This window comes from Myotis lucifugus, unplaced genomic scaffold (assembly GCF_000147115.1).
Source record: "Myotis lucifugus unplaced genomic scaffold, Myoluc2.0 scaffold_518, whole genome shotgun sequence".
NCBI classification, from domain to species: domain Eukaryota; kingdom Metazoa; phylum Chordata; class Mammalia; order Chiroptera; family Vespertilionidae; genus Myotis; species Myotis lucifugus.
Genome location: NW_005871566.1, coordinates 63,224 through 74,912, shown reverse-complemented (window position 1 = coordinate 74,912; position 11,689 = coordinate 63,224). Strand labels below are relative to the sequence as shown.

At 53.8% G+C, this 11,689-nt stretch overlaps 1 protein-coding gene across 1 annotated transcript in view; it reads right to left on the bottom strand.

The window, feature by feature from the left end:
• Nucleotides 1-1,593: 1,593 nt before the first annotated feature.
• PHACTR3 (phosphatase and actin regulator 3) overlaps nt 1,594-11,689 on the bottom strand; it is a 56,535-nt gene continuing 46,439 nt past the window's right edge. The window contains exons 6-10 of the mRNA XM_014446229.2: nt 11,040-11,095; nt 6,832-6,893; nt 5,585-5,725; nt 4,019-4,095; nt 1,594-2,121 (exon numbers count right to left, since the gene is read on the bottom strand). Of these exons, the coding sequence (XP_014301715.2) occupies nt 2,106-2,121; nt 4,019-4,095; nt 5,585-5,725; nt 6,832-6,893; nt 11,040-11,095 (352 nt within the window). The 3' untranslated portion in view covers nt 1,594-2,105. The remainder of the gene's footprint in view (nt 2,122-4,018; nt 4,096-5,584; nt 5,726-6,831; nt 6,894-11,039; nt 11,096-11,689) is intronic.

The following is an 11,689-nucleotide window of genomic DNA, read 5'->3' as shown; positions in this document are numbered from 1 at the left end:
CTAATATGCAAATGGTCGTCATGCCCTCATGCTGTCACACTGGAACGGCTCAGACACTCAACAGTGGGGAGAGAGGAATGGGGACCAGCCAGGCTGTGGCCTGGGAGAGGGACAAGCCACCCGCCCCGCAGTCCCGGGCACCTGTGGCTGCGGCCTAGGCTAAGCTGCCCGCCCACAATCCCCTGCGGCTGTGGCCAGCCTGGATGAAGTCGACCTGGGTCCTGGGTGCCTGCAGCCAGCCAGAGGGAGGGAAGCCCAGGTCCCGGGTGCCTGTGACCAGCTGGAGGAGGGAATCCTGGGTCCTGGGTGCGGGGCAAGGCAGAGGTGGTTAGGGGTGATCAGGCCAGTAGGGGAGCAGTTAGGGGCAATCAGGCAGCCAGGCATAGAAGTTAGGGGCGATCAGGCAGGGAGGCAGGTGAGCGGTTAGGAGTCAGTGGTCCCAGATTGCAAGAGGCAGTCGGACATCCCCTGAGGGGTCCCGGATTGGAGAGGGTGCAGGCCGGGCTGAGGGACCCCCCCTCCAGTGCATGAATTTCATGCACTGGGCCTCTAGTAAAATAATAAAATAAAAACTGACTCATAGACACAGAGAACAGGCTGACAGCTGTCAGAGGGGAGGAGGGTTTAGGGCTGGGTGAAAAAGGTGAAGGAACTGAGCAGTACAAATTGGTGGTTGCAGAATAGCCACAGATATGCAGACTGCAGCATGGAGAATGCAGTCAATACTGTTGAGATAATGGGGTCCGGGGCCAGGTGGGTGCTAGGGGCGGGATGGGGCCCTCTTTAGAGGGTATGGTTTTCTGGCCACTTTGTGGTCCATCTGAACCTGGGGAGGAATGGTATTGATGTAAACTGTGGTTGAAAAATAATTAAAAAAATACAGCAATGTTGTCAGACACAGAGATGATGCCCCTATAGAGAAAATAAGTGCGCTGCTAAAGAGGGCAGGCCTGGGTGTGGCACGGGTCCCCCAGCTCCCAAAGGCCCCACGTCCCAGAGGGAGGGAGGGAGGAAGGGAGGGCTCATTTTGTGAGGACACTTGTTCAGAACCCACATAGAAATCCCCTCCAGGGACCATGCGTCCCACCTAACACGCTCCCCACTTTGTGCCAGGACTACTTCTCACCTGTGTGCTGGGTGCATTCCTCCCTATAATCACTCCATCTCAACCTTTGTCTCTTAGAACAACTTTTACTACTTTTCATGTGAATTTAAAAATAGCCTTAAGGAGGGCAGATTTTTCATCTTGGTAGAATTTTTCAGCAAATCAGTACTTATTTCTAGGTTTGTTACTCAGTGATACATAAATTTCAATTAATCTGAAAAAGACAGTTTGATTTTCCAAGGCACAAACCACAGGCACTAACAGTTTATAAAACAAAATATAAAAAAATGGAAATTCTCTCTTATGTTTTTGGATTCTGATGGCTCGAAAATAAAACTTGACTTGTTTCTTAGACTACTGTTCACACAAAACTCTTATTCCAACCCCAAGAAAATATAAAGCGCAGGTGAATTTCCTGCAATAAGTAATCATTTAATTAAAGAACAAAATTAACAGGAATCAAAATGTTGCAGCTGTATTTCTGTTAGACATTATATAAAAAAAGGAGAAATATAATACAGGAAATAATTTTGTATAACATGAACTTAGAGAGTTCTCAACTCAATCGTGATCGGAGTAAAAACGTCTTTTCAACATAACACAGATGACACCGCGTCACGCGCCCTCAGGCCCGAGGTCTGGAGTGCCGAGCCTGCACCTGCGAATCTCCACCCTCTGTCGACCTACCGCAGAACTGAAAACAAGGCTCAAAGGCATCCAACAGTTTTCTTCTGCAGTCACTCCGGGTCTCTGAGGACCCGACAGCTCACTCCTGGGACGCCAGAGCGAGACCTTCCGTGTCCGTGTCCGGGTCCGTGTCCGGGTCCGTGTCCGTGTCCGTGTCCGGGTCCGTGTCCGGAGAGCAGCGAGGGTGACCTCCCTGCGTGCTCGCTCCTCCCGACACAGCGGGGAGTCTTGAGTTAAATTCAGGAGAGTCCCCTGATGAGTATCCAGTGTTGGTATCAAAAGTTAAACACAGATTCTTCTCAGAAGAAAATCTCTACGGCCTGTGGAATCTAGAAATTATTTTAAAAAGCACAATTATTTCAGGTCATACATTTTGAAGTTGAAATTGCCAAAACCTCCCACAAAGAAATCTTTTGCTATTTAGTGTCTCTTTAGTCCAACCTGGAAAACCTGTTTTGGTTCAAGTGTGTGAAGCACCTCAGGGGGCCCCCCAACCCTCAGCCTCCCTTGTACCCACAAAGGATTGATACCCCCAAGTCTCAAGACTACCTTACACCTAGTTGGAAAGCGGCTCGCTAAATCCTGAGGCACTCAGAAAGGCCAGGACTGCAAATCAGAAGTAATGGGCTGAGGAGACCAGTTATTGGAAATTACAGTAAGTTAGAGTTTTGTTTGCTTTTACAGTTGCTAATGTGTTTGTGCTTTAATCCACTTAAGAAAATCTCATATGACTAAAAATATTGTTCAGACTTTTAAAAGTGGACTGTAAATCCTAAAATGCGGTAGTATCAAAATCTTATAATAATTATTTCCTGATGTCCAAGTTTTGGGCTCACTCTCAAAATCCCATCATCTAAGACAGCTGTCAAGAACTTAGGAGAGAAAAACACACCTTTTAGTCAACATTTCTTCTAATAAGTATGATGGGAAAATGTATTAAATATTTTACATCACCATACATAAAACACGTGGGAATTATATTCTCTTAACACAGAGTGAGCATTAAAAATAATTTTGAATGTTGACTGGAGACTTTCTTCCCAAAATGTTTTTGATTTCTGAATAATCGAAAACAAGATGATCCATTCCTTCCTAAATATACATCAGTCCTGGGGGAAACTTCAAAAAAATTTAAACAGATTATCTACTCCTCATTTTCTTCTGCCCCCGCAGCCTCCTCTTCTTCCCTCAATCTCTTCATCATAAAAGTGGCTGGTAGGACAGGATCATATGGCACCGGTCTCAGTTCCACAGCTACACTGGCCTTGCAGGGTAAACCTGCCAAATGACAGCGCTGAGGCCGCTCTGTGACAGAGGAGCCGGAGGACGCACTGTTCTAGTGTAAGGCAGGCTCTCCTTCCTCCTCGCATCCCGGGCTCGAGCATCTTTAGACCAAGGGAGAGAGGACAGACACCTGCTTGGGAGGGGAGGGCTTGCTGCTGAGGGATGAAGGCCCTAGGAGAACTTCAGAGGGACTGCATGTGGCGGCCACGGGAAAGAAGGGGTGCTGAGAGAACATGCGGCCCACAAGCAAAGAGAAGCCGATCTCCACTCTCCACCAAGAGACCCACGTCATCTCAATGGACCACGTGGACAGAGCAGGATGCGCCTCGCGGGGAGGTCTCGATTCGGGAAGAACCGGCCAGTGTGTTCCCACTGGAATGTACGTTCTGTGGGGATGGGCACTCCTTCACCTCTGCCCTCGAATGGGGCTGGCACACAGTAGGTACTCAAATATCTGCAGAGGAAGTAAGTGCCCTCTGAGCAGCGGGGGAGCGTGAGTGTGTGTAAAGACGTGAACATAAATGTGAGTGAGATGGGAAAGGGAACGGGAGGGTGGAGAGCAGTTACTGGGCACTCCCAGCGGATAACTAGGGAGCTCTGTAAACTGGAGTGTCAGGAACACCAGGAGGGTAAGTAAATATATAAGCAAATTACTTTCAGTGCCTTGAGGCTAATTTTGTTAAATGTACATTAACTATGTAGATTAGCCAATGACCTTGCAATACTGTTCTACATAACCACACCCTTCACCACGCCCTGGGAGGAACCCTGGGAGCGAGCTCCTTTTTGAGCTGAGGCGCATCCTGACTGTTCCATACAGTTCTCTGCAGCTCCGACTCTGTTCACCTGAACACAGAGTTCTTTCTTTGTGGCATTTTCTTTTCTTTTCTTTTATGAATCCCATGCTATAAAGTATGAACTTCACACAAATAGAAATCTGACCTTGTCAAATGCTTGCTCGAGGCGTGTACCTCCATCTCGTTACTTTTGTATTCATTGAGTTCTTTGCGAATCGCTGCCTGGAATGTAAAACAGCACATTGGTTCACAGGACAGTGAAGTTAACACAGGAACGTGGTGTCATGGCTGTGGATTAACCACCCTTGCTAACAGTGCTGCTTTGGTAACATATTCCTAAACAGAAAGGGAGAAGCAACTTGTTGCTCAGATTTAGACTCTTACTCATCTTCATGGCCCTGCCAAGCCAGTGCGGCCAGGACTGACTGGGGAGGGTTTGGGGAGCTCACGGGCTGCGCTGGCGCAGGGGGAGCCCACAGCTGCCGGGAGCGCAGGGCGTGGACGCAGCAGGAACCCCGTCCCTCGTGCGCCAAGTGCAGCTTCGGGAAACTTACAAAGGAGTCACTCTAACTTCAGTGAGCATTTGTGTCTCGTGTCATTTGAAATAGGACACGGTCATTGCCCGTGGGTGACACTGCCTCTCGCCTGGACCTCCTCCAGCGCCCAAGGCCCACCCTCCGGGGCCAGGTGACCCAGGAGCAGCAGGCACAGCCTGCCTGTGGGTGAGGACGGGCTCTGAGGGGAGGACTCCAGGGGGGCTGCTCCCACCTCCACAGTGGCTGTCAGACACTTTCCCTGCCCCTCAGGCCCCTGCGAGCTGATGGCACAGGGGCAACCAAGCATCAGTCCAAGCACGTGTCTGCGTTTCTCCAAATTGGTGCAAACCCACTCGCATTCCTGCTCAGCACAGATGGAGGGACAGTGAGCAGCCCGCAGACTCCCTGACTGCAGGCGCTCTCCAACCTCTTCCTAAGGCTGCAAGAGTCAGAGGCAGGGGTGCTGTGGGCAGGCGGGCAGAGGCGGACACCCGCTGTCTGACTCCTGCCAGGCCACAGCGCTGACCACGGCCAGCACTTCCCAAGCTGTCTGTTGGGGGAAGTAGCAACGCCTCTTGCAGGGGTTCTTTTGAGGACTCCATGGAACGATAGCTGACAGGGGGCTCAATACAGGGCAGGGTCAGGGCTCGGTGGAGGCTCACTCACCTCACAGCCCCGGGACCCCCACCTCCTTCCTTTCTTCCTGCCTCTCTGGCTGTGAGCTCTCCTCAGTGCCTCCTGGGCCTCTCCTTCTCCCTGCCCCACTGCAGCTGGCTTTCCGTAAGCCTGTGTCACCCAGTCTCTTTCGCCAGCCCTGCCTACCTCTGATTCATCCCCAGACTCCGGTCTCTGCTCCCACATTCTTGACACTGGGGACTGGAGGAGTCTCTGCTGTGGGCTGTCCTGTGCACTGGGCTCCTCCCACTAGACACCAGTAGCGCCCCCCACTGGTGACACTAAAAATATCTCCAAACATTGCCAAATGTACCCGGCCAAACTGTCTCCTAATTGTAGACAGGACCCTGATCCAGGTTGCCTCTGTGAAGCCAACATCTGGTCAACATAGCGTTATTTCATGGCTGACGGCCCCACTGTAAGAACACACTCCCCCCTTAGCACTGGGTGCCTTTGCCCACAAGGCTGCCCCCGACCAGCTCAGACAGGTCTGCCTGTACCTTGTCTGCCGCCGACAACCTCGTCCAGGGCTTGTCCGCCCGTCTGTCGTAGTCCTGGGCTTTGGCCACTTCCACGTAATCACTGAACCGTATCAGAATTTTCCTGTCTCTCAGTTCGTCCACGGTGGGCCTCTGATTAAGCTGAAATAAAAGGTCATCACCGTGAGGTGTCCTGTGCCAAACTCGCTTTCTTAAAGGACTTGGGACAAACAGCACATTTTTATAAAGGAACAGAAAACTGCAACTGTGAACTGTCACCCTAACGCAAACCATCTCGGAGGAGAAGGGTTTAGAATCAGTGGGCGCCAACCTTTCGGACCTCAAGGCCACCAGCGGCCCGCGGACCACCGGTTGGCGACCGCTGGTTTAGATTACGCGTCTAACGGCCCAGCCCTCCCCTTGACGCATATGTCGTCGGAGGGGCTCATGCACCCTGTCACCTCCCAGTGTGTATATAGCACAGGCTCAGGGACGGGTTGATGAATGTACACATACATTTTAGGGCAGAAGTGGCTTCTTTTCAACTATCACTAGATAAGCTTTTTTTTTTTAAAGTGCTAACTACAACTTAAAGAGAAAGTGCTCACTACAACTAGTATTCATAAGTCAAGCTCAAGTTAGGAAAGGGTATTCTCTCCAAGCAGGACAAGATTTATTGTTGTTATTATTATTATTGTCATTATTACAAAGCACAGTGGAGGCAGCAGAAAGGGAAACACCAGCACATGTGAATTCAGAGAGGATCTGGGTTCTACAGGCCCCGGTGCAGTCACACCTATGTGGGCCTCGGCGAGCTTTACTTTAACGGAGTCCCGCACCCAAACCCTCAGGGCTAGTGGAGTTTCCTGCCATCAGGAGCTTCCACACAAATTCCAGGTTTCCAGAGAGTCTAAGGGTGACCCGAACCCTGCCATCAGGCGTGCTGTCCTGGGCATCGCGTGTAGAGCCCCGTCGGTGAGGAACACGCCAGCCCACACCTGGCTCCCGGAAGCAAAGGGGAAGGCCATCTGGGTGGTCCTGCTTGCTGGCGGCCCGGGGGAGGACGGCAGCGCGAGGGGCACCCACGGGCACGCACGCACTCAGGCATGGTGTCTCCAGCGCCTGCTGGCGAGTTCGCTGGGCCGGGAAACCGCACTCAGGACCATGCGGTGAGGCCCGTGTCGCCGCCCTTCGGGCCTGCGCCAGCCCAGCTCCCTCGCGCCACGTTTACCGTCACACTCAGCACACAGGGTGCGTAAGCCCAGTACCTTTCTCGTCAGCCTCTGCTTGATCTCTCTTCTCTCCTCCTGCTCTGTCTGGTCGTTCCTTTCTGTGAAAGATGGAAAACGGGAAGGAAGGGGAAGAACGGGTGAGACCCTGCTCTCTCCGCGGCAGGGCCCTCGGCTCTCCATCTCTGGCAGCTCCTGGGCTCTCTAGGGCACCTGGCAGGGACACCCGTCCACATCGCGCTTCGTTTCTGCACGTTGCCGGTCACTGCTCAGGAGACCGTGGTCTCACCGACACACAGAACCGTGTGTCGTCCCCTCCCCCGGCCTCCCGGGGCACAGTGACTGCGCTGCCGCCGCTCTGGGCCCGCTGAGGGCACACAGGCAGCAGCTCCCTCCACCCCAGTCTCCCGGCGGGCAGACTTACATCCACGGCACAGGTGGCAGACAGGCAGCGTGGAGGGTAAGTTATACAGAACACATTCACACACGCATCAGTGAATGAGTACGAATAGGACTGTGCGTGCTCGCTTTTTTTTCTTTTCCATTTACTAGGACAGACATACTTTTATTTTTAGCCAAGCAATATAAGCCGAGGAACACCCTCTTCAGATTCTGGGCAACATATGCTTGCCTGGGATTTATATTTTCAAGGGTATTTCCAATGCAAACACTCCCAGAACCCAGCTGACTGCTGGCAGGAACCCTAACTCTCACGCGACACCGCATCACTCCTTTTAAAGGGGCCGTCTCTCACCAACATTGGCTCTGCTCCCCAGTGCGACCGTGAGCAGTGAGCATTCGGCAGCGCTCACAGCTCCCCCTGAGAGCTAAAAATAGAGAGGAGGCTGAGGTGTAGTGGAAACCTCTGCCTCGCCCTAGGATACGAGGTGATGGATGCCCTATTTCTGGCGCTCTGCTGCTAAATAAAGCCACAGCTCCCTGGCCTCTCTCAGCTCCTGGAAACGCCCCCAGGTTCCAGAGAGGGAACCCTGCGGCTTGTGCGTAATGTGTCTCACATGATCTGCCTTCCTTTAAAGCATTTCGAACATCATGCATTTGGGGAACTGGTTTCATGTATTAGCCACTGGCCTGTATTTTTTTTAAAGGAAGCATTGTGTGGCTGGCATTGCTCAGTGGTTGAGCATCAACCTATGAACCAGGAGGTCATGGTTCGACTCCTGGTCAGGGCACATGCCCGGTTTGCATGTTTGATCCCCAGTGTGGGGCGTGCAGGAGGCTGCCAATCAATGTTTCTCTCTCATCATTGATGTTTCTATCTCTCTAACCCTCTCCCTTCATCTCTAAAATCTATCTATCTATCTATCTGTCTATCTATATAATTTTTTTTTTAAAAAAGGAAGCGTCATCTTGCATTTGGGTGTTTTATAAAGGGAATCCAAGAAATAAACCAGAAGAAACCACAGTTCAAACCTCTAATCAGAAAGCTGATAACACACTTAGGGGGAATGTAGAAGGATCACACATAAGGCCAACCAGGAGGGGTTTTCATTCGAGGTGAGGGGTTCTGATCAGAGCCTCCATCCCTAGATTTTCCGGAAATAGTGCTGGGAGCGGCAGCTGGCAGGGCAGTGGTATCCCTCATGGTGCAGCAGCGAGGGCGTGGGTGACAGAGTGGGGCGACCTGGGCGAGAACTCGGGCTCCATCCCTTCCCAACACTCATGTTAAGGAGGCCTGCTTGCGACCCCATGAGTTCTAGCTTCTTCCCTGAAGGTGGGGACGGCATGCAAGCCTCACAACTTTGCCGTGAAGATGGAACGAGGGAATGAAACCAGCGCCGAGTCCGCTGCCTGCACAGAGTGAGCCAGGGGCAGAACCGGGGTTCTCGGTGCCGCCTGCAGGACGGGGCCACGGTGTCGCTCACTCTTGTACCCTGAGGACGCAGGCAGAGCTCCGAGTGTTCCTGCCCTCAGTCCTGCACCCCTCCGAGGGGAGCCCACGCAATGGGAGGTGCAGAACCATCCTGAGCAGAAATGGCAGACAGAGCAGGAGCCCGGGAGCCTGGGTCGGGCCTGTGAGTGCGAGGCTCCTCCCTGACCAGAGACCTGACTGCTCTCATCCTCCCGGAACAAACAGCCTGCAGACAGCAGGGCGGCTCTGGTGCGAGAGGCTCCGAGCTGCATGGCGAGGAGGAACCCACGCCTTCCTTCCCTGCGCAAGGAGGGGTCGGTTCAGCGCAGTCGGTCACCTCCCTGGCTCTAGTCACTGAACGCCGACCCTCTTTGTGAGGCTGCCTGGTGATTGGCAAAGACCAGCACAGCCAGGAGCGCTGGCTGGTGGGGGCCTGGGCAGGCCACCACCGCAGGGACAGGGCACCACGGCCGGGGGAGCGGTCCCTGGACAAAGGCTCCGCTGGCCGTGGGCAGCAGACCCCTCTGAGTCTGGTCTTTAACTTGTGCCATTCCCGTCTTGAACTGTTACTCTCGGGACATCTGTGACTTATGAGCTTTATAGATGAGTGACTTACTTTTTAAAAATTCAAATACTTGGTAACCTGAACAGCTAGTTCTGCTCAGTGGATGGAGCATCAGCCTGTGGACTGAAAGGTCCCGGGTTCGATTCTGGTCAAGGGCATGTACCTCGGTTGCAGGCTCCTTCCTGGCCCGGGACCTGGTTCGGGCACGTGCAGGAGGCAACCAATCGATGTGTTTCTCTCACATCGATCTTTCTCACTGTCTTTCCCTCTCACTTCCATTCTCTCTAACAATCAATGGAAAAATATCCTCGGGTGAGGATTAAAAAAAATGTAGTGACCTAATATTTTTTAAAATATATTTTTATTGATTTCAGAGAGGAAGGGAGAGAGAGATAGAAGCATCAATGATGAGAGAGAATTATTGGTTAGCTGCTTCCAGCATGGCCCACACTGGGGATTGAGCCTGTAACCCGGGCCTGTGCCCTGACCGGGAATCCAACCGTGACTTCCTGGTTCATAAGTCGATGCTCAACCACTGAGCCACACTGGCCAGGCTGGTAACTGAATATTTGACTCTTTCAGCTGCCCATGTGACTGAGCATGTTACCAACGAAAAGCTTTTCTGTTGTTTTTTTTTAAAAATTTATTTTTTAAAATATTTTTTTATTGATTTCAGAGAGGGAGGGCGAGGGAGAGATAGAAACATCAATGATGAGAGAGAATCCTTGATTGGCTGCCTCCTGCACACCCCCTACTGGGGATCAAGCCCACAATCCAGGCACATGCCCCTGACCAAAATCGAACCCAGGACCCTTTGGTCCACAGGCCGATGCTCTATCCACTGAGCCAAACTGGCTAGGGCATGAAAAGCTTTTCTGTATGTCCTCCCACGCAGCCCAGCATACACAATAGAGAATGTAGTTGTCATAACTTACGTTTAAAAAATAAAACAAAGAAGTCTTAATGTTACGGTTAAATGTTTCTAACCGTCTCTAAAGGAGCGGGCTGGCTGAGCAAAGGCGGGGCAGAAACCCAGGTGGGACTCAGGCCCCAGAGCCAGGGCCCTGCCGCCTGCTTTCTGACCGGAAGGCAGCTCGTAACTTTGTGAAAAGATGCTCACGGGTCAAAAACCAAACTCAGAGAATGTCTGCAGTGCTCATCACACAGAGGAGAAGAAACGGAAATACTGAGAATCCAGGCCCTAAGATGCCACTCTTTGCAGAAAATGTTTTGGAAAGGAGAGCCTGGGGAGCCGAGAGAAGACCCGGCCGAGAGCACTTTCCACTTTCGGAAGGTTTCCCCCATCGCAGTGACCACAGTGAGAGGGACCTGCGCTGCGCTGTGGAGGCGACCTGTGCACACCCTGCGGGACACGGTGATGTCCTTCCCGTCCCGGGGCCCCCGCGGGAGCATGGAGCCGCCTGGTGCACTCTGCGCTCTTCCTCTGAGCTGTGGGCTTGCCCCCAGGTGTGACGGGCGTGTCCCTGTGGGTTATGACACTGTCCGCGCTGCCTGTGCGTCTGTGGCCATCACCAAGGAGCCCCATTCAAATCTGCCGGGGAACCTGCCTGAAACCCAGAACTAACGGCCCCACCCAGCACCTTCCGCGGTGCCAGGAGGCGCTCTCCCGGATTTTAAGGGGGTGCTTCTGGGTGCACCGACTCTTCCCAGGGCTTGCCATCTTCACGGAGGACACAGAGGAGCTGGGCTGCGAGAAGGGAGGGCGCCAGGGGACAGCGCCAGGGGACAGCGCCCGGCTGGCCCGGCCACGGCTCAGCACAGGTGCAGGGGCGCGGGGACCCAGCTACTCACGTTTCAAGATGTTCCTCCTCTCCAGCTCCTCCACGGCAGGTCTCTGGCTGAGCCGTCTGCGGAAAAACACCAGAATCACATTGTGCACCATGGCGGCCCCTGTGAAGTCCACCTTGCACGGGGTCCGCGAGGTCGGAGGTGGCTGGTGCACCCCTCAAGATCGCTCCCCAAAAGCTGCAGGAGAGAAGGGGACCTCTGGTGGCGGCCTCTTGCCAGCAGGTCCAGTCAGACCTCCCCATGGGAGGGAGGTCCCCGCTGTCAAGGGGCGCTGGGGGGAGCGGGGGAGGCACAGGCGCCCCCTCTCCAGGGGCGGCTCCTCATGTCCAGATCCGCGCCCAGCCTGGCGGTCCTGAGGGTCCCAGAGGGACGCGCGTTTGAGCCGCAATGAGGGACGCGCGTTTGAGCCGCAGGAGGCTGCCGGCCGGTGCGAGGGAGGGGCGCCCGCCTTCAGCTTCTGCAGGAGCTGCGACCTCCCCTGGGTCCGGGACACCTGCGCCTGCCCCTCCGGGTGGCTCCTGCGCTCCTGCCGCCGAACCAGCCTCGCGCCAGCGTGACTGAGCGCGCCCCGCCTCCGCCGGGGAGCCCGCAGCCCGAGGAAGGGCGCCGCCACCAGCGCCTGCAGGATCTCCTGTGCGCAGCCACCAGCGCCT